Raw genomic sequence first — 23,072 nt, forward strand, 5'->3', positions numbered from 1 at the left:
AGATAGAGAAGGTAAATCCACCCATTACAAATGAGTAAAAACAAGATCCAAGAAACTAAATGCCTTCCCACATAAGTGATTAAACTGAATATCAATAACATGTATATTGATTCTTAATTTAGTATTCATTCCACAGCAATCACTGAAAAATTGAAATCCCTTCAGCTTGTATTCTAGCTAGTTCAGAATATTCTTTTTTACTATTTAAATCAGTCGCTTTCAAACTTTGTCCCATAGAACTCTAAAATTCCTGGAAGGCACATTAGGGAACCTATGTGTGAGACTGGACTCTGAGGGGAAGGCCATTTCAAACTCCATGTTCCTTCAACTGCTATAGGAATAAAGACAAGGAAATCTTTTTATTTAGTTATTTTCAGTCTTTCTTAATTAAAGCCCTCATGAATTGATAAGATGAAATATTCACATACCCAGGCTTTTAAAATTGAGATCTATTTATTAATAAGTCAGTAGACAAGAAAGAAACAATGACATCAACTACTGGTTATCCACTCTTCATACCTATAATTTTCTTTCTTTTTTGAAAAAAAATCTTTTAATTGAATTTTTGAGATTTTTTTATAATTTGATGGCATTTGGATCCCCCACCCTATCCACACCTCTCCTTACTGTCCTCCGTCTAATGCTCTCTATTATATGTATATAGCTATAGCTATAGATTTTTTTTGAGTGGTTGGTTGCTTCCATAATATTTGTGCCACTGTTGCACTGGTGGGCATATCTTGCCAGTCTAGTTAAAGTTCACAGGATTTATAGCTGAGCAAGGTTGATGATTATTTTTTTCCTTCCAGCTAGCTTACATAGCACCTTCCAGCACTCTGAAAGCTAACCAGTAGAGATGAGGCTCTGAATCAGCACCAGCTTGATTTCTCCTTGTTCTACAGCTCATATATGTAGTGTCTTCAGCAATAGGCTCCTACCATGGAGATCTGGCATGTAACCAAGAGCATGGGCAATGGGCAGTAGTATTTGAGGGCCTATGGGGCCCCTGGTCAACAGCTTCAAGAGGGAGTTTTATTTTATTAGCCTATGTTTACACCCGTAATTTTCTATCCTTAATTTATGATGGAAGTAACAGATATTTTCTCTTACATTATGGTTTGACTACTACTGATTTATTTTTGTAGCTTTTTCGATAGTCAGATAGAAGTAGCCAAATATGTTTCAAAGTGTCATCCAAAACAGTGGGCTGAACATTGTGTTAGTTTCAGCCATGACCAACCTTGTACTTTATTTTCTTATGTGTATATGTGAGTGCCTACATTTATGTAAGTGCATCATGTATGCCTGGTGCCTGTGGAGACCAGAAGAGGGCATTGAATCCCCCCTTCAGAACTGGAGTTAGAGAAGGTGGTGGGTGCTGTGAACTGAACTTAGGTCCTCTGCAAGGGCAGCAAATGCTCATAATCACTGAGCCATCTCTCCAGCTCACCTTGTACTTTTTTTTTTTTTTTTTTTGAGACAGGGTGGTGTAGCCCCAGCTGGCCTAGAACTCACTATGCAGACCAGGCTGGCCTTGAACTCAAAGAAATCCACCTGCCTTTGCCTCCTGATTGCTGGGAACCCTTGTACTTCTTAATAGTCATTTTCTCTTTGTCCTTTTTTTCTTTTGTAGTGAGGAAGGCTCTGGTATTTACTGGTTTGTCTTCCCAAAGCTGTTATATTAGTAATGGATGCTCACTCCTAATTTCACTGAGAATACATTTTTTTGGCTCAGCTGCTTTATCGTAAACATCGAAAGTAATGTTTTCTGAAACTAGAATGAAAGAGCCTCCCGATAGATACATGGTTTATCTACAATCCTTTATCATTATTATCACTCAGTGTTCTGATGCTTTCACTGCCTTTGTTATAGCACATATCAAACCATTTGTCTCAAATTGTCACCTCAAATTTTAGTATTGGGGCATTTAAAGTTCTCAGAAGACTAAAGGATATTGAGAAATTTTACTTTTCAAAGAAAAATCACCTTAAAATTTTTTTATTTTGCAATAAAGTAATCTACCAAGTAAATTCCATTTTCCTGTTAACATATTTTAAGCTCGGGTAGGTGTTTCTATGGGCAGCGTGAAGTAATAGCAAGATCATGTACTCTCTGTCCTGTATCCAAGAACAGCTTTTTGCCTGATTAGGAATAGTGTTTAACTTTCCTGAGCTTCTGGATGTTTCTGAAAGGTTTAAAAGAGGTGCTATCAACAAGACAGAAGTAATAGAAAGAGTTCAGGGAGAGAGGGAAAAGAAGGTCATCTCGAGTCTGTAGCAGGAGGATCACCAGTTTGAGGCTAGTGTGGGCTGCATAGTAAGATTCTCCAAAATGAATGAAAGGTGGGAAGGGAGAGGGGAAGGCAAGAGGAGAGAAGGGAAGGGGAGAGTAAGGGAAAAGAAAAAGAAAGGAAGGAGAACAAAGGAAAGAAAATTCAGGATGGGGAGGGACAGAGGGATGGAGGGAGGGAGAGAATGAGGAAGGGAGGGATGGAGGGAAGAAATGGGGGGAGACATTATTTTTGGCTCATGGTTCTGGTCCAGGATTGATGATCCACATCTGATTGCTTCACTGCTAGCTGAATCCCAAAGTGGCATAGCATATCACATTGCAAGAGACAGGGGCACTCCAGAGACCTAGTCAAACTGTTTTTTACAATAGACTCACTCTCAGGATAACCCCATTAATGTTCATGAGGACACAGCCCCAAACACTTGGCTGTGTCTTTTAATGTCCTGTAGTGGGGAACAAATTTTAACATGAATCTTAAAGGGAATAAACCATGCTCAAACCATAGCCGAGGTCATCAATTCAGAGTTAGTAAGTCAGTCACAGTCACTCCAAATGTGATTTCTTAAGCCACAACTTTATTCTTTCACCTGTATAACTCAGGATGTTGACCAAGCTAAAGCCACTAATAGGCTGTAATTAAGAAATCTCTATGCATAGCAAGACTCTTTCTAGTGAATAAAGCTATTCATTTTTAAGCAAGACCAGAGACTTTTTATAAAAGATGCTGAGAACAAGTACGTGTGCGTGTGTAGTTGCTGGAGATGGAATCCAGGGCTTTTCGTGTTCTAGGCAAGCACTCACTGAGCTACATTTCCAGTGGAAGAAAGGACTGAATAAGATGGGTTATTATCTAGTGGTTAAGCAGCAACCTCTAAAGTCTGTTCCAATTCTGGAAGTTTGTGGAAGAAGATACCAAAACAAAATCAGTGACTTGAAAATACAACATTTTGTAACATCCGCAGCTGCTGCTTTTAAATGATCTATATGCCCATATGGATGTTATTTGAAGAATGGCAGTTAGAATTCTAAGTTTATGAGAAAATAGAATGCATCACTCATATTAATTAAACCATAACTATTTCTGGATTTGAGAGTTTTTGTTTTATTCTTGCAGTATAAACCATGTAGAAATGAATGTTATGATGCATTTTATATATGGAGGGACTTTGGATTTTCCAGACAAAGCTAATGTTGGGTATGTATTACTTTATATAAGTTTAACTATAAGCTAATATTTATGAGTTCCACTTTGTTGAAAAATGTTGCAAAGTGTCTGTGAAGTAGAAGTTTCATTTTTATTGTCTATTTTATAGTATTTTGAGTCTGCTTGGGGGATTTCTAAAAACAATAAGCAAATCACCTTATTTAGAAGAGAAGCTAACTTAATAACTCATAGTAATAAGAGTATAAAAAGTCCCTGTTAGACTTCTTCAGTCATGTTAGAAGAAACTTATTTTTGTTTGGAAAGTAAATGCCAGGTTTTAAAGATATTTCATCAGTCTATTATAAAACCCTGAATATTATTTTATGAATTTATTTTTAGATTTTTTTTTTTTTGAGACAGCATCTTGTTGTGTTGCCCTGGCTGGCCTGGAATTCAAAGATCCTCCTGCCTCAGCCTTCCAAGTGCTGGGATTACAGACATGAGCCACCGTGTCTAGCTTAACATGCCTTTTTAAAAAATATTTTATTTATTATTTTTATTTTTTATGTGTATGCATATATTGCCTGCATGTAGGTAAGTGCACGCATGTCGTGTAATGCCCACGAGGACTAAAGAGGCTGTCGGATCCCCTGGAACTGGAGTTGCAGACAGTTGTTAGCTGCCATGTGGGTGCTGGGATTCGAACCCAGGTCTTCTGCAAGAACATTCAGTGTTCTTAACCGCTGAGCCATCTCCCCAGCCCCCTTAAAATGTCCTTTTTAAACAGCCAAAGAAAGAAAAAAAATTTAAAGAATTTTAAAGCTTACTCAAGAATATATGGCATCCTAAAGACCAGTGGTTATGTGAGGTCTTACATGTTGTTTAGAGAACTAACACCTGAACTTCTAAATACTCTCCAGGAATGAGGTTCCACCTTGCTCTTTTCATCTCCAGCTCCTGGTATTGGAGAAGTGAGAGGTGCTCTTTTAATTTAAAAAGTTCATTAGGGTTCCTTTAATTTCAGCTGACTAAGCATGTTGTGGGGGATAACATATGTGTCATAGAAACTGAGTACTAATGTTTTATCTCTTGGCAACTTACGTGAAAATTATCGTGTTCTCGAGGCTTATAGATTTCCTAAATACCTAGTGTAGGTGTAGATGCTCAGAATTGCCACATAAAAGGAACTTTATGATCATTGGATGCTCTCTAATCTTAGAGTCTTTTATAGGCATTTTCAGTCTGCTAAGCATTAAACTTTTTATTTTAATTTTGTTTTTATGTGTATGAGTATTTTGCCTGAGTATAAGTGCACCATGTGCATGCAGTGCCCTCAGAGGTCAGAAAAGGGTGTCAGATCCCCTGGAACTAAAGTTCAAAATAGTTGTTAGCTGCCATGTGGGTGCTAGGAACCAAACCTGGGGTCCTTTGGAAAAGCATCCAATGCTCTTAACCTCTAAGCCATCTCTCCAGCCTACATCCAACTTTTATTGTACAAAATTGTTGCAAATATCTTTGTAAAATTTATAGCCTTCATAGCACTTTCCTGTTCTATATGCCCTGGAAATATGAAGGAAATTTGAAACATCTCCAAATTTACTCCTCCCTCTTTGTCTCAAAGCAAATTGTATGTGAGTGCTTTCAACTTTTTAAAAATAGTTTATTCATTTTTATGTGTATGTGTGTATTGCCTGCATGTATGTAAGTACACCCATGTCATGCAGTGCCCACAGAGGACAGAAGAGGGTGTCGGACCCCCTGGAACTGGAGTTACAAACAGTTAACTGCCATGTGGGTGCTGGGATTCGAACCCAGGTCTCTGCAAGAACAGTCAGTGTTCTTAACCGCTGAGCCATCTCTCCAGCCCATGCTTTCAACTTTTGGCTTATATACTTTTTATGATCCCTAAGAACTATTTTGTAAAGCAAAAATATTAGAATTATAATTCAGATTCTTTTTTCTAAACATACTATATTATCAAGAAATTATTGTGTATTACACTTAATTTTAAATTTGAAAATTAACAGTTAACATCTATTTTTATTTCAGTCAGATACTCAATATGGCTGATATGTATGGACTAGAAGGATTAAAAGAAGTAGCAATCTATATTTTAAGAAGAGATTACTGTAATTTCTTTCAGAAGGTAATTGTTAAGTCTGCCAAATCTTTACCCAATATATTAAGTCACCAATTATTATGTCCTAGATTTTTCACTGATAATAATCATGGTTTAAAATATTGATTTAATTTAAGTAGCAAGAGCTCTAGTTGAAAAGTAACAAATGGTATATTGTAAAAATCAGAAATTTATTGAAATAATTTTAAGTAAAATAAAATGGATGTTGGCATTTATTGAAAGGATATAAGGAATTTTATATAATTCTAATATAGAATATACAACAGCTAGGACTCATTTTGAGTTTGACACTAAGAGAACAGAAAATTTATGATTCCCTCTGTCAAAGAGCTACACAAATGATTCATTGGTTCTTTTCCTTCAAAATACATTCCTTCCCCCTACCACCCCTCTGGAGCATATACCTGGGATGGAACATAAGCCTCTTCTGACAGAGTATGCACACACATTTTACTTTATGAAAAAGTCAATTTACTGTCTAAAGATCCTATACAATGCATTTCAAACCCATTTTCTACATGATTCTCAGATTCATCATTTCTTTGATGTACTTTGTGAATATAAATTAATTTAGGTATTTATGCTTTTCTTTTTTTTATTTTTTGAGGGTTTCTGATAATGCTACATCTACATTCTGAACATACAAAGGGTACAAAATGAATTATTTTTCCAGAATATTTCAAAGGATGGTGCCAATCTATCATCGTCTGCAAAACACCTTCACATACTATTACTATAGGTCATTTTGGCTCTTAATTAAAGTAAGACACCATGTGTCCATAGTTTTGGCCTGTACTGAAACAGGGGGAAAGAGGGTCCCCTAGAGGGTTCTTAGTCTCATTCATAAAAGAACTGAAGAAAGGACCCAAATGGCAGAAAGTGGACACACTTACAGAGACCTACATGATTGTGGCTGGTCAGAAGTTCTGTGGAGTTCTGTGTTATAAGGCAGGCTTCCAGGCAGGAAAAATTCACTACCTCATTAACGCACCAGGTATTCCACCCATCTATTTAGCATAATTTAAAGTGAACCTGCCTTCCTAGGAGTGGTTCTGTCACCAGATGATTGACCAGTGAGATTCGAAAGATGGGTCCTCCAACAGATGGACTAGGGATTTTATAGTCTTGACCAGTTAAACTTGTGGGGCTTTTTGCTACTCTAACATTCCCCCCCTCTGAAGAGGTAACCCTAAATTCTTTTAGGGATTAGATAAGAGCTCTCAAATACTTTTGACATTTTTCACCTTTGGAACAGAGTATGTTGCTAAGAGGCCCAAGGACATTTTGACTTTTAGCCAAGAAACTGGCTTCTTTTCTTTGGGGTCTTTTTTCCCTAACTGCCTAGTCAATTCCTACCTCTGATTCTTATCACACCATCCTCTGAAGAGGTTACCCAAACTACTGATAGGGAATCAGGACACAGACCACTCTGGCTTCTTCTATGCTGAACAGGGATGCAGGGTGAGGCAATTGGGGTACACCTTCAGTGGGTCTATCTAAAAGACTCCAAAATAACTCTTAACTGTAGGGAGAAAAGAAAGTCCTTGACTGGTGCCTAGGAGATGTGAAGGAGAAGTAAAGGCAAGAGTAGTTAGCATTATAAGTTCTAGACAAGGAACCAGAAAAAAAGTCAGAACAGGGCAAATTTCAAATGCTTATATGAGAGTCCATTGGAATTTCTTGACGAGAACTTCCAAAAGCATCCCTCTATTGGGTTCTTCCTGACTTTTCTTTTGTCTGCCAAGGCTGGACTCTAGAGTGATGAACTCAGGATTTGTTTTCAGGCACTTTGATAGCTGTTGGAGTGGCTAGAATCAGTATCAGTTCCCTCTCAAAGGCTTCTAGATAGGGGGAGAAAACAAATTCAGCTATCGTTTTAGAACAATAATGGGTTGTCTCCCTTAGCTACAGGTGAGCACTACAGTATTGCAGACCAAAACTTGAAGACTTACATCTGAGCAGCACTTTCTTATTAGAAATAAAATCATCAATGAGAAATAATTGTCTAAATAACATTTTATATGGACTTAAGTCTAATGTCTGAGAAGTATAATCCTTTGAACTCTTAAAGAAATATACTGATCACTTTAATTTTTGGTTATACTTTTCCTTTTGGATGTTTAAGAGCATAGAGTTGGCCCAAATAAACCAATTTAATTTTACTTTTAAGGTGGTTTGAGGATCTGTTCCTCAGGGATCACATGGGCTTAGGAGGAGACCCTGGCTTCTTTCTTACCAGTTCCATCTATATGACCATAAGTCAAAGGTCCTGCTTGACTGTGGCTGGCTTCACTTGGAAGCATGGAGGAAATGTTTCCTCCATATTGACCCTCCTCTTTGTAGACTGGACACTAGTTCAAGTTCATCTTGTGGGGTCTCCATGTCCTCCCTGAACAAGAGGACAGGTGACTCAGCACAGTTATAGGACATTTCAAGAGATGTTCCATAGTCCCCTGGAACTTAGTTGACCTTGGAGGACAAGGAGCAAAAACTCTCCTTTAAGTCCCTCTGACTAGATTAGTATAGGCCTCAAACTGTGGCTGTTAAACATCCAAGAAAGTTAGTTCCAGCAGTCTGGTACTTTTAATTACCATGTGCTATGTTGCTAAAGCTTGGACAAAACCCAAATGTTCTCACATAAACCTTGACTAGACATAAATTTTGTTCCTTAAACTAGTTGACTAAGCTATTACCTTAGACATTTTAATATTATGTGTATATTTCTTTTGTCTCATCCTTTATATATCATAACAAACCTACACAGACCTTCATCGCTTGCTTAGGTTGTCTCATTTTTTCTATTTTGGAAAATATCTGCATTCCCATATCCTTTTATTTTTTATTTTATTTATTTATTTATTTATTTATTTATTTAGGTCTTTTTGAGACAGGGTCTCCCTGTAGTCTCAGTTGTCCAGGAACTCACTGTATAGACCAGGCTGGCCTTGAACTCACAGAGATCCACTTGCCTCTGCCTCCCAAGTGCTGGGATTAAAGGCGTGTGCCACCACGCCCAGCTCCCATACCCTTTTAACATCTTTTACATTCTCATTTTATTTTTTAATAATTATGAGACATAATAACATTAACAAATAAATTTTCCATCTATTGTGAGAATTCTTTTCTTGGGGATACTAAGCAATATTTATCCCCTTCTGAGGTTCTAGTGTCAAACCAATGTTTGATTAAAGTTTTCATGGGGAACCAATGAATTTACAGAGTTTACTTACAGAGATGACTGAGGGGTTGCTGAGGTGTATGAGTGACCTAAGGGTATGCACACTGGAAAGCCTTTACCCAGCATGGACCAAGCCTTCTATTCCTAGCCTTCTCCAGATTATATACTTTAGTCATCCCCAAATCCATTTTATAATACAGTGATGTATTTAACAATCAACAAAACAAATCTTAAAGGAATTATTTATATTTCCCTTTTATTGGTACTTGAGGCATTATTACCCATTGTCTGATTTTAATTTGGCAATTTTAATAACACTTAAATCAGTTTTTTTTTCCCTGAGTTAGAGCAAAGACAAGGACAGCTCCCTACCATTTTAGGCTCTGCTGGATTACAAAAGGACCACTTCCATAGGAGTTAGACTTGAAAATGGAGGAACAAAAGGCCAGACCATCTCCCCAGCCACAATTTTAGTCAGTGATGGGAGGAAAGGCATGGGTGGGATAAATTAAATAAGTTAAATTAGAACAGTACTCTACTGAATTGTAAATGACAAAACCAGAACATTAAAGATATGCTTATAAATGGCGTCAAGGGATAGAAAAGGGAAGATTTGACAGATGTGGTTAAATGTACCAGTTGCAAAAAAAAGTTTTTTGTTAGTATCTGTTCTGAACTGAGCTCCTCAAGAAGACAATTACATCTGTCTTATGTTAGAAAAATCTCTTTTATGAATAATCTTTGTCTCTATTTTTAATATGTTCACAAGTTTATAGGCTAAATGCAGCTTCTTGTGTTACACTTTCAGTAATCCTCAAAGTTTTATTTATTTTATGTTGGACAGATCATTTCTCTCTTTGTGATAGGGTCTGAGGGCAGCACTTCCCACAGTGGTGTGGGTCATATTGTCTCTATTACAATTACTTTGCTGTTGTAGATCAAAGGCAGCAATCAGCAGTGTAAAAATGAAGTAACACAGTAGGGTTCCAATAAAACTTTATTCACAAAAACAGTAACAGGCTAGATTGGGCACACACTTTTAGTTTGCCAGCCTCTAATAAGCAAATTATTTTTTTATTTTAACAATTTCTATCGAAAATATTCCTGCCATCCATCAAATTGGTAGATTTTGAAGTCTGATTGTTCCTAAATCAATTTGGACTGTTGGACTTTCTAACTCTTCTGCACAGTTTTTCAGATCCTGAGTGTTTTAGGCTGTCAGGTCTGTCTGTACAAATAGCGCCTTCTCTCATACTAATTTGATACTCCTGTAGGAAATGGGTCAGAAAGCCAAATTATTTAATTTCATATAATTGTCATTGTATAATCTACATAATAATAATTTCTGACTTTAGGAAAAACAAGGGAATCCCTTTAGTTATCATAAAGAGATCTTAATTGTTTAAATAAAATTGTTAATATGAAAAGCAAAATGTTTATATTTAATTATTTTTTTTTTGAGACAAGGTCTCAAAGGCTTAACTCCAACTCACTATGTAGCTGAGAATGACCTTGATCTTCTGATCCTCCAGCCTTCACCTGTCAAGTGCTGGAGTTACAAACATGCACCAACATGCCCGGTTTATGTAGTACTTTTTTATGTGGTGCTAGGGTTTGAACCTAAGGCTTCATGCATTTTAGGCTAGCACTCTATCAACTGAATTATATCCACGTTCTGCATTCAGTTATTAAATACTAATGTAACACTTTCAAAAGAGTGTTGCTATGCAATGCCTGCAGAGGTCAGAAGAAGGTATTGGATGCCCTGAAACTGGAGTTGCAGACACTTGTTAGCTGTCATATGGGTGCTGGGAACCAAACCCAGGTCCTCTGCAAGAGCAGCCAGTGCTCTTAACTGCTGAGCCATCTCTTCAGCCCCATAAAATTTAAGAGACAGGGCTGGAGAGTTGGCTCAGGGGTTAAGAACACTGACTGTTCTTGCAGAAGACCAGGGTTCGAATCCCAGCACCCACATGGCAGTTAACAACTGTCCATAACTCCAGTTCCAGGGGATCCAGCGGCCTCTTCTGACCTCCACGGGCATTGCACAACATGGATGCACTTACACACATGCAGGCAATACATGCATACACATAAAATAAACAATAAATAAATAAAAGATCAACAGAGTGTTTTTAAAGATATTTGAGCAACTTTAGGAACACAGCAAAACTGATAGGGAAGTAAGTACAGATAGCTCATGCATCCTGCCTCCACATGCATAGTCTCCTCCATCATCAACATCACCAGAGCAGAATATTTGAGCTAATGAACCTCCATTGACCAACAGTATCAGTCTATAGTTTACATCAGGGGTCACTCTTGGTGTTTAACAGTACAGGAGTTTGAATAAATGTATGATATCTACTATTATAATATAATACAGAGTGTTTTCAGTATCCTGAAAATTTTTTTCTCCCCTCCCCTGGCAACTGCTTTCCTTTTCATTGTTCTTCCAGATTGTTAGGTAGTTGAATCATGCAATGCCCGGGCCTTCTCAGATTAGTTATTATTAATACTCCGTTACATGTATTCAGGTTTCCTTTGTCTTTTTGTGGCTTGACAGCTCATTTTTCAATGCTAAACGGTTGACTTCATGGAGATGCTTCAGTTCACTTATCTAGTCCCCTAGTGAAGGCCATCTTGGTTGCTTTCAAGTTTTAGCAAATATGAAAAAAAGCCTCCCTAAACATCTGTGTATTAGTTTCTGTGTGAAAAGGTGTTTTTAAGAAAGATAGTTTTAGATGTTGACTAGAACATGACTGCAAGCAGAGTTCTGGTGCTGTTAGCCACATTGAGAATTAAGTGCAAGAGGTGGGTTTTTATCAAAGATTTCTCTTGATTTTTTTTTTTTTTTTTATTTTTTTTGCCTATTTTACCCTGACCCCTCTCTCTTCTTGCTGGTCCTTTTCTTCCCCCACATAGTTTTCCCTTCAGCTTTTATGACATACCTGTTCTATCTATTATGGTCTCTTATACCGTGCTGCCCCCTCCCTTAGACCTCTTCTTCCCCTTTCATAAGTCTCTTTACTTCCATGTCTTGCACACACATATGCATGCACACATGTACATATAATTTTATTCTGCATATGAGAGAAAGCATGTGTAATTTCTCTTTCTGAGTCTGGATTATTTCACATAACATAATGATCTCTGGAAAGTGAATTTTCAAATTCATCAAATTTTGAATTGTGTATTCTATAGCTCAAGTGTATCAGATTTGCTTTATGAAGCAAATAACTTTAAGGCTTTGTAAATTAAAAAGACTGAATGTGATTTTTCTATCAATCTTAGCCTGTTCCCAGAACATTGGCATCTATACTAGAATGCCTAATTATTGCTCATTCTGTTGGAGTGGAAAGTCTTTTTGCTGACTGCATGAAGTAAGTTATCTTGTGTTGCACTGCTATTATTACATGTTGTGTGTGTGTATGATATATATATATAGTCCTCTTATTCTCCAAATATTGTGGGCAGTTTTAGACTTGGTCTGTATTCTTTGACACAATGCAAGTTGCTTCAGTGCTTAACTAGTTACACAGTTGAGTAGAATTGTGGGTTTAGATTTTACTCAAGATGTGTGGGATCAGTTTCATTTGAAGATAAATTATGGTTATATAGAAATATGCATATAACCCAACATGGCTTTATAACATGTGTTTCTAGAAAGGGCAATAGAGTTAATTTCATCTTAGAGCTCATAAAATTAGCAGCAAGGGTTGAACTACATGTGTAGTTCATATAATTGAGAAAAAATTGAGTCTTAAAATGGAATTTTTTCATTAATCTAACTTGAATTCTTGTATTTCAACAGCTGGATTGTAAGCCATTTTGCAAGGTTTTGGTCCGAAAGAAGCTTTGCAAATGTACCTCCTGAGATTCAGAAAAGTTGTCTTAATATGTTGATTCATTCTTTAGTGAGTATAACCCAAATGCTTTCACTTATGTGTCATCCAATTGTATGTAATACTTCCAATGATTTGTGTAGAGAAATAGAATGTTACTGATGCCATACAAGCAAGATAAGAGTGCCAACTCCAGATAACGCAGGACCAATTCATAGATCCCTGTGTTAAGATTCTACTCCTCTGAACCACTCTCAGCACTTAATTCATCAGCCCAAGTTCAACTGGACAGGCAGAACCACAACCAAGTATATATTCATGAACACAAGGGTTCCAGAAATGGAGATTGTGCATTAGTTCAGCAATACAGACCACAAAATTGACCCATCAAGGTGGGTCTGAACATAGTACTAAACCTTCTCATGTCACTGTTTTCCAAGCGATCCAGCCTCCACCTGGTGGCACGTTGTTTACTATAGGTTATTTCCTTCATGGAAATGACAGTGTTTTGTTCTTACTAGAAGTGATATGTACCCTGGACCTGGATTTGCCTCCTTAACTCACTATGTTTCTGCTAAAACTGCTATCCATGAACTTACAGAATTCCTTATCCATCATCTTGGTATTCCACACAGTACAACGACAAAGAAATTCGCTATACAGAAATTGAAGAACACTGTGCGCATACTCATGCCATTCATTAAGCTACTGTTCTGAGAAAATGGAGGAGGGCCTTTTGAAAATGCAGTCACAGTGCCAGCTAGCTGGCAGTGCCTTGTCAGGCTGAGGCAGTGTCTTCCAGGATACAGTATGTACTCTAAGTCAGTTTTGGATTTAAGGTGCTATTTCTCCTGTAGCCAACATTCCTATATCCAGAAACCTAGGAGGGTCATGGGAATGGCTCCACCCAGTATTGCACCTAGTGACCCATTAGCAAGATTTTGCCTCTTCCCTGAAGCTTTGGGCTCTGCTGGCCTTAGGGTCCTTAGCACCTGAGAGAAATGCTTCCCCCTGGGAGCAGTAAATTCCATTGAGCTGGCAGTTGAGATGCCTTCCTCTGACTGCTCTGTAAGTACAGGAACAAGTAGAACTATTGATAGGTGGAGCATGACTGTTAAGGAAAATTGGGTCGCTGCTGTACAATGTGGGTCAGGAAGAACACCTGGACTGCAATACACTAGTTTCTGTGCATAAAATCAGCATAAAACGATAACAGCCTAATTTGTCAGCAGTGCTAATAATGATCCAGGTTCTTTAGCAATGAAAGTCTGGGCCGTTCTACCAGATGAGGAACTTTAAACAGCAGAGGGGAGTTTAAAAGCAAAAGCAATACGGATGGAAGAAGGTGGCTATGAGAACAGCTGCAGCCACATGCCAGTTACAGATTGAGCCTGGCAGCAGTTAGGACATATGCAGACATATACTCCCATCCTTCCACATGAATATGCTTGTCTATAAACTAAACATTTTAATTTTTACCTGTCTCACTCCCCTACTATCAAGACATGCTAACAATAGTTAATTTTCTATCTCTGTATTTGTTATAAGAAACTAAGAACTGTGAACCAGTTTGAAGAGGAATGAACATTGCTCAAGGACAAAAATAAAGACCTTTGTATTATTTTTACTTTCAAGAAAAGGGTTGGGCCAGGCATGGTGGTACATGCCTTTAATCCCAGCACTCGTGAGGCAGAGGCAGTTGGATCTCTGAGTTCAAGGCCAGCCTGATCTATATAGCAAGTTTCAGGCCAGCCAGGGCTACAAAGCAAGACTCTGTCTCAAAAAAAAAAAAAAAAAAAATAATAATATTGGAGGAGTCAGCATGTATGTTGTGTAGAGATTAGCTGTACCATTTTAGGCTGTAGGAATATGACTTCTTGTTTTCATTAGGAAACAAAGTATGGCTTACAGAATTATATGCACATGGAAGATTGATAGGAGTTTGTTATATGGCTTTTTAACTTGTTGCCTGGTGGTGATGAACTCTGCTCCCTGAATTTCCTTCTCTGTTTATTTCCAGAGTGACCACAAAAGACAATGTGGAGTGAGATTTGGGGAAAGAGGGGTTAAAGCAGGTGCCGTTAGGCTTCTTGTCTTGCTGTTTATGTACCAAGTCATTTTCTTGTAACTCAACAGTACTCGGGCCTACAACTGGTTCACTTAATCCTCCTTCAGCTTCTCTTACCACCAGACCAAGAGTGTCTTTAGATCTGTGATGAAAGGCACCACTTCTCCTACCAGATACCCATTTCATCCAAGATGGAGGCAGTGAGACTGACAGGAAGGAGTTGTTATGGGTTCCAGCAGGTACTTTTGGTGTTGGCTCATCCATGTTCTTCTTCCCTTTACATCCATCTTTCCTTCTGCACTGTCCTCTGGTCTTCAAACTACATCAGCACATAGAAAGCAGTTTAAGCCACTCCTACAATTGTGTGAGATCAATTCCTGTAACCCACACTCTCTCTCCCTCCCTCCCTCCCTCCCTCCCTCCCTCCCGGCAGTCCTGAGTGTGAAAACATCATGCTGGGTTACAGAGAAAGTAGATCTAAATCAAACTGAGAAAACAAGTTTGAGGGTGTCAGCTCAGGAAATGCCCCTCACATAAACATGCCATGTTTAAGCTGATGATGAACTTTGTCGCTTTATTTGCTACTTGGATTAGTTTGGTCATTGAATAGTTACTGTTTGGGACAGGAGTCATCCCAACTATAATTGGGTCAATAGAAGTATTGCTTACCACTAACTTCTAGTAGTACCCATTATAGTGGGTTACAACCTAGTAGAAGTTAGAATGTGATGGGCATTAGTGTTAAGTGTCATCAGAGATTTTTTTGTGAATTAGACCCAGCCTTAAAATGGTGCCTAGTACATATTAGGTACTCGGTATCTATTGTCAAATAGATAAATATATGAATGAATGGGTATGTACCAAAGACCAGAGACTAAAATAATCTGACTGGAATAAAGAGAGAAGTGGTTTGAACCAGAGGATAGAGAACAGTTTGAAAATAAAGAAGGTTGGGGTTTTCCTACAGAATAAAACTGCAAGCAGTGGCATGGTGACTGAGCAGTGCTGCATCTGGACTGAGAGAGAATGCGCCTGGGGCAAGTTCATGAGAGCTTTGAGCTGAATGCCTTGTTAGCAAATTTGATTCTTTTATGAGTGGTGGATGAGTATAATTGAAGAATAAACTCATCACACCGTGCCTTGCCCTCTGCTGTACTATTTTATTGTTGCTTTACAGGATGACCTTACAGTGGGTCTAAGTATTCAGATTAAATGAAGAGGCACAGGTCTCTGTCATATTAAGCCAAAAGCTAAAAATGATTAGCTGAGTGAAGAGACATGTCAAAAGGAAGCCAAGATGACCCCGGTGTAGGTGGCATGTACCTGTAATCTTGAACAATCTTGAACATTCAAGGCTGTGGCCCAAATTCTCTCTGGGTCTCCTGCATGATCAGACAAACCATATAATATATTTTATGTGAGTTTATTAACTTACAAAGGAATGAGTACCCAGTGCCTAGCCCCACACCGTTGCTACTCAGAGCCTGCCTTATCAGACTGTGCCACGCCCATAGCCCTGCTAGCATTTGCTCATGCCTCCGGAGCCAGCGATCTCGCCCCAGGTCCACAGGGAGTCAGTCCATTCTGTCTTTGAGTTGCTGTGCTGGCTGTGAGTTTCCTACACCACTGCGCTCTACTGGCGGCTCTTGGCTTCCATCTCAAGATGGCTCCCAGCTTCCCCTCCAAGTTCCTGCTCGGTGTCAGGCCCCACCCATTGGAGGAACCAGCCAATTGGGAGACATTCCACCCCTTTCCTCTGCTCTTACAATCTTTCCATCCATCTTCCGCTAAAGTCCCTGCGACTTGGAGGGGGTGATAGATGTAGGGTGATCTCTCTTGTATCATGGTGAGAGAGTGGCTTCTTGGCCCTCCCCACTAGTCGTCTTTAGCCTGTGGTCATTGATCTATCTCAGTGGTGTTTCTTCTACTATAAAGACAAATGGAAGGAAGTAGACACATTTAAACAAACATGAATGTAAATACAGATGCCTAGAAGATAGCCCAATAGGTGTACTATATTTATTAAACAATATACTCATGATGGCTTCTCCACTAGGGCCTGTAGCCTTTCTTGACAAAAGGCGTTGGCCTGGTCTACAGTACCAGATGTGTGTTCCACCCGTAGGAGCGGGCCTTATCCAATTAGAAATTTGTCAGTTGTACATATGTGGTCGAGCCATTGTTGTGCTTGCAGGTATTGCTTGGCATGTCCGTAGTGTGCAGCACATGGGTACATCATTGAGTACACTTAAAGGGGATCCTTTCTTCCCCAACCATCTGTATAGAGCCTTCTGGCAATATGAATATTATCCATCCAGTGGCGTGGAGTATTTTGGCTTAGTCTCAGTTCCATCTCTTCTTCTTCTCCTGCACTCACAACATGCAGTGTCCTCAGAAACATGGCCTTGCCGACCTTTCTAGTGTACAACTGACATTAATGGCAATAGCCTTGGTGAATTGGAGGACCTCAGGGGTCTCTCTCTGACCAACAGCTCATAGAGGGGCAACCCACCCCTGGTACTGTAGATTTTCTTAACAGTTGTCTATAGCAGGCCTTTGCTTCTTCAGGTATCTTTCAAATGGGTTTCACATCTGTAAAACACTCGAAGGAACATTAACATTATATATTAAATCACAGACGTTTTCTCCATAGATCCTTGTTAAGTACCATAGCATGGGTATGAGGCATTAATTTGGTTAGCTTGTTACCATTTTTAGTTATCCCTTTTGATTCTTTTATGCTTGATACACTTACAGGTGTTGGTCCCAGTTGTCTGACCCTGCACAGGGCTAAGGAGGCAGGGGGCTTCTCCTGTTCCTGCTGTACTTGTTGGTTCCCTAAGTCAGACAGGCTCTGGGTCTGCCTCCTGACTGTAGCCACACCTGTCATCTTCCCATTGACCACACCAGGTTGCTGGGGGAGAACTTGGTGGGAAAACCTACTTCCATCTCTAGTATAGCCTTTATCAGAAGAGAAATGCATCTTATTTAATCCTTGGGGATTCTTAACCACCCCTTGTACAGTTGCTATCCTTTGAATGTCCTTTGTAAACTGTTAAAGCCTTCCAGAAACACCTTAGTACCGAATTTGGTTTTCTATCAATTCTTTCTCTGGGGATTTGAGCTTGACATAAGTCTTGCCACATTTGTCATCAAGTAACCCAAGTGGACCATTTCCTCTGTCTGGTCTTTTTTATATCTCTTATAGGGTGTTCTGTTATTTCACAGACATGCTTTACATTTAGATTTGCCAAAGCCTCTCTCACTTTACAAAGATCCTGTCCCATCAAAGGGCTTAGTAAAGCCATTAAAGCCCCATACCATTCTCGAGGTCCCAGTTGAATTAAGCTTTCGTTCATATCTCTGGTGAACACAGTCTAATCTGGCCCAGGGAACTGGACATTATATATTATTTTTCTGATACCTAGTTCTCTCAGTAATGCCTGCCCTCCTTTATAGTCCTCCAGCCCCTGCTAATCATGTTAGTCTCCCTTGGTGACAGCCATGTATCCATAATGCCTTCAACCAGCCATCCCATTAAGGAGTGCTCCCCCCTGAATTGACCTAGGTTGAACAGCCTATATTGCAAGGATGGATGGGTGGTTATATAACTCAGCTGTGAAGCTTGTGAAGGCGTCAACCGAAATTTATTTGCTCCCCTATCCCATCCCCCCACAAGCCACATGGCCAGGGGCTCTCTGCTTGCTTGTAACTTTTTCCTAGCTTTAACACTTCCAGCATGGAATATTTCCTAGCTGTAGTACAGTTAGCTTTTTTTCCCTTTTTACTATTATCTTTTTCTCTGAGTCCTTGAACTTTACACAAGTCAAAGTGTCTGACCTTTCCTCTGTCTCCAGCTCTGCACCTGGGTCAGCCTTTTCACCTTTTCCCACCTGAGGCATATCTTTTATCTTGCAAAGTGGCTGCTCTATCTTTCTGGGAGCTCCCTTTGGGTCAGATAAAAGATTTTCTAGCCTTTGAGTAACTTTTAACAAATCTTCACATACCCACAACATATCCCCACATTTACAACATAGCTGTGGCCCATGCTTCTGTGAGGCTGGCCTCTTTTTAGTAATCCATTGCAAAAACCACATCAGCACCACCATTAGCGCTATTCTAAAACTCATTCTCAGTTTCATCATATCCTGCCGACTATGCCAGTTCTGTGGCCCAAATTCTCTCTGGGTCTCCTGTGCAATCAGAAAAACCATATAATATATTTTATGTGAGTTTATTAACCTACAAAGGAATGAGTACCCAGTGCCTAGCCCCAAGCCGCTGCGACTCAGAGCCCACCTTATCAGACCGTGCCATGCCCATAGCATTCGCTCATACCTCCAGGGCCAGCGATCTCGCCCCAGGTCCACAGGGAGTCTTTGAGTTGCTGCGGTGGCTGCGAGTTTCCTACACCATCACTCTCTACCAGACGTTCCTGGCTTCCATCCCAAGATGGCACCCAGCTCCCCTTCCTAGTTCCTGCTCAGTGTCAGGCCCCACCCATTGGAGGAACCAGCCAGTCAGGAGACAAAGGCCAACCTGAATTACATAGGAAGACCCTATCTCAAAAATAAAAAAACCAAGATGTACTAAAACTGGCCTGTTGTGCCAGTTAGCCAATGGTGAATGCAAAGGGAAAGATCTTGAAGGAAACTACAAATGCTGAGGTGAATACACGGATGATAAGAAAATAAAACAGCTTCATTGTAGATATAGAGAACATTTTAGTGGCCTGGACAGAAGATGAAACCAGCCACAACACACTTCTAGGCCTAAGCCTAATCAGGAAATTATCAGCAAATTATCCAAAAGACCTCACTAAGAAAAATTGATAGATGACTACGCTAACCAAGAGCTTTTCAGTGCAGACTAAACAGCTTTATGATGGAAGAAGATGCCATGTAGGACTTCAGTCACTAGAAAGAAATCAAAGCTTGGCTTCAAACAGCATCAAATGACATGGTGATGCTCTCATCGGGAACTAATGCACAGGTTGCTTAAGTTACCATGTGTGTTTACCATTCTGAAAAATGTTCAGGCCTTAAGAAATTATAGCAAGCCTATTCTGCCTGTATTATATAAATGGAACAGCACAGCCTGGGTGATGGCATATCTGCTTAGGCTATGGTTTTCTGAGTATTTTAAGTTCACTGTGGAGACTTCTTCCTTTCAGAATATTACTACTCATTGGCTCTGTACTTGATCACCCAAAAGACTCCTGGAAATGTATAATAGATTAATGTTTTTATGCCTGCTAACCCAATATCCATTCTGCAGTTCATGAATCAAAGATTAATTTTTATTTTCAAGTCTTATTACTTAAGAAATACATTTTATGGGGCTGGAGCGATGGCTTAGCAGTTAAGAGCACTGACTGCTCTTGCGGAGGACCTGGGTTCAATTCCCAGCACCCACATGGCAGCTATGAACCATCCTTAACTCCAATTCCAGGAGAATCCAAAACCCTCTTCTGACCTCCGCAGCATTGCATGACACAGATGCACTCACATATATGCAGGCAATACACTCATACACATAAAAATAATAAAATGTTTTTTAAAAGAAATAAATTTTATAAGACTATGTCTTCTGTACATAATGCCTACTCTGGTGCATCTGGGCAAAGTAAATTGAAAAGCTTCTAGAAAATGTTTGCCATTCTAGATGCCATTAAAATTATTCACCTGCCTGGGTAGATGGCTTAGTTGGTAATACTTGCCATCCAGCATGAGGAACTGAGTTCTATCTCTAGAACCCACATAAAACAGACCAGAAAAGTAGCACATAACTGTAATCTCAGTGCTAAGGGGGCAGAGATAGTGGATCCATGGAGCTCCCTGACCATTAGCCCAGCCTAATCAGTGAGCTCCAGGCCAGTGAGTGACCCTGTCTCAAAAAAATATGGTGGGGGCTAAAGAGATGACTCAGTGGTAAAAAGCATTTGCTGCTCTTACAAAGGACCCAGGTCCCCAGCAACTGTGTCAGACAGCTCACAACCACCTGTAACTTCAGTCCCAGGGTATCTAATACCCTTTTCTGGCCTCTATGGGTACCTACACATACATGGTGTAAATAAACATAAATAAATCTTTTTTCTTTTTTTTTTTCTTTTTTCTTTTTTTTTTTTTTTTGGTCTTTTTGAGACAGGGTCTCCCTGTAGCCCCAGCTGGCATGGAACTCACTTTGTAGACCAGGCTGGCCTTGAATTCACAAAGATCTGCCTGCCTCTGCCTCCCAAGTGCTAGGATTAAAGGTGTGCGCCACCACACCTGGCTAAATAAATCTTTTTTAAAAAACAACAAAAAAGAAAAAAAAGCAGCAATACTTAACTTTTTTTTTTGTTCTTTTTTTGAGACAAGGTCTTCCTGTAGCCCCAGCTGGCATGGAACTCACTTTGTAGACCAGGCTGGCTTTGAACGCACAGAGATCCACCTGCCTCTGCCTCCCAAATGCTGGGATTAAAGGCATGCACCTCCACACCTGACTTTAACATTTTTTTTTTTTTTAAGTAGGGAACTGGAGAGATGGTTCAGTACTTAAAAACATTTTTGTTCTTCCGGAGGACCTGAGTTTGAGTCCCAGCACCCAAATGGTGGCTAACAATTGTCCATAACTCCAGTTCCAGGGGATCTGACACCTTCTGGCCTCTGCAGGACATTGCAGGACATGAGTGCACTTACATACATGCAGGCACTTATACACAAAATAAAAGTAATAAAATATTTTTAAAATACATGGTGCCTGAGAAACAACACACAGGATTGACCTCTGGCCTCCACATACACATGTGCATGCATATGTACACCCATAAATACATAAAAAGAACATTTGTGATTTCTGGAAGTACACATATTAACATTAGGAGACATTTGGAAGAAGTAGACTCTAATCCTCCTGGCTAAATGACTTCGGGCTTAGAAACCAGGTGAAGAAAGTAAATGAAGATGTAGAAACAGCAAGAGAACTAGACTTAGAGCTAGAGCCTGGAAAGGACCAAATCATTGCGGTCTCATGATGCTACAAGTAGCTCTTATTCTTATAGATGAACAACAATAGCAGTTGAAGATGGAACTACTAATACAGATGCTGTGAAAACCATAGAAATGATAAGGGATTTAGAATATTACATCAATTTAGTTAGTAAGGAAGGGACAGGGTTTGAGACTATTGACTCAAGGTTTAAAGGAAGTTTTGTTGGTTAAATGTTTGTGAAATATCTGTAGGTGAAAGAAACACACGCTACAGAGAAATCTCTGATGAAAGAAAAAGTCAGTGTGGTAAACTGCATTATCTTATTTTAAGAAATTGCCACAGTCCATGTGTGGATGAAGAAATAAGAGTAAAGAAATAAAACTGCAGGAGTCCCCTGGTCTTTTTTCAGTTTGATGTAATCCATTCAGGTCCTGTGGCTGCCCCCCTGGCAGCCACACCCCATTTCCTTCAATAAGCACGCAGGGGAATGCCTACTTTAGGGGAAAATCTAATCTGAATTGATGGGAGATTCATTTTAGTTTTTATCTTTTTTATTTATTATTTTTATTTTATGTGTGTGAGTGTATTGCCTGCATGTATGTGAGCGCACCCGTGTCATGCAGTGCCGCGGAGGTCAGAAGAGGGCATTGGATTCCCCTGGAACTGGTGGCTATGAACAGCAGGGTTCATAGCCGCCATGTGGGTGCTGGGAATCGAACCCAGGTCCTCTGCAAGAGCAGTCAGTGCTCTTAACCACTGAGCCATCTCTCCAGCCCCAGTTTTTATCTTTTATGATGTGAAAATTCATGTTTTCCTTCAAATAGAATGTTCTAGATTACAATGAGTTTCCCCAGAAGCTATTGAGATATTAAGGAATGGAGTCTGTATAATACTTTGACTTAAAAATCTGAAGAATTCTGAATTCTTATATAATTCTTTTGGAGGGAGATTCCACAGAAAAGTTTTTGGGCCACTGGTAATAAAAGCGCTCTCATTTTCAAAAAAAGAAAAAAGAAATTTGTCACGCCATCTCCAATGAAGCCCGCATGAGATCCTCCGTGGGTTGAGGCTGGAACTTCAAGGAAGGTTGCCTCTTGGAATTGGTTGTGATAAGAAACATGCAATGTACTTGGCACGCTCTTACTTGCTATTAATTTTCTAACCGTCACTGTATCTTGGGCTTTCTGGGGGCCTGGAAAGCACCTGGTGTCCTTGGCACCGCTATCACTGCCTTTATTGAAAATCCTTTAATCATCCTAGTCCAGATGCACCACTATTAATAAAAGCTATTTTAGATGCAGTAAGAAGTAGTTAAACAGAATTAATGCTGGAAAGTCCAGGGAATAATGGATTTCTAGAAGAAAAATATAGATGGGTAAATATAAATAGAAGGTTTCTTGTTATTCATTACAATTCATGGATAAATTGGTAA

At 39.4% G+C, this 23,072-nt stretch overlaps 1 protein-coding gene across 7 annotated transcripts in view; it reads left to right on the forward strand.

Annotated features, from left to right (window-relative positions):
* Positions 1-23,072, forward strand: part of Kiaa1107 (KIAA1107 ortholog) — a 99,615-nt gene that overhangs the window by 52,953 nt on the left and 23,590 nt on the right. For 5 of the 7 annotated variants that reach the window (XM_008826828.3, XM_029560490.1, XM_029560493.1 and 2 more), the window contains 4 exons: positions 3,408-3,488; positions 5,487-5,583; positions 12,050-12,138; positions 12,570-12,672. In XM_008826828.3, the coding sequence (XP_008825050.1) occupies positions 3,408-3,488; positions 5,487-5,583; positions 12,050-12,138; positions 12,570-12,672 (370 nt within the window). The remainder of the gene's footprint in view (positions 1-3,407; positions 3,489-5,486; positions 5,584-12,049; positions 12,139-12,569; positions 12,673-23,072) is intronic. The other 2 variants (XM_029560489.1, XM_029560491.1) reach the window with 2 other exon arrangements.

The sequence above is a fragment of the Nannospalax galili genome, unplaced genomic scaffold, assembly GCF_000622305.1.
Source record: "Nannospalax galili isolate Female #2095 unplaced genomic scaffold, S.galili_v1.0 scaffold451, whole genome shotgun sequence".
Classification (NCBI taxonomy): domain Eukaryota; kingdom Metazoa; phylum Chordata; class Mammalia; order Rodentia; family Spalacidae; genus Nannospalax; species Nannospalax galili.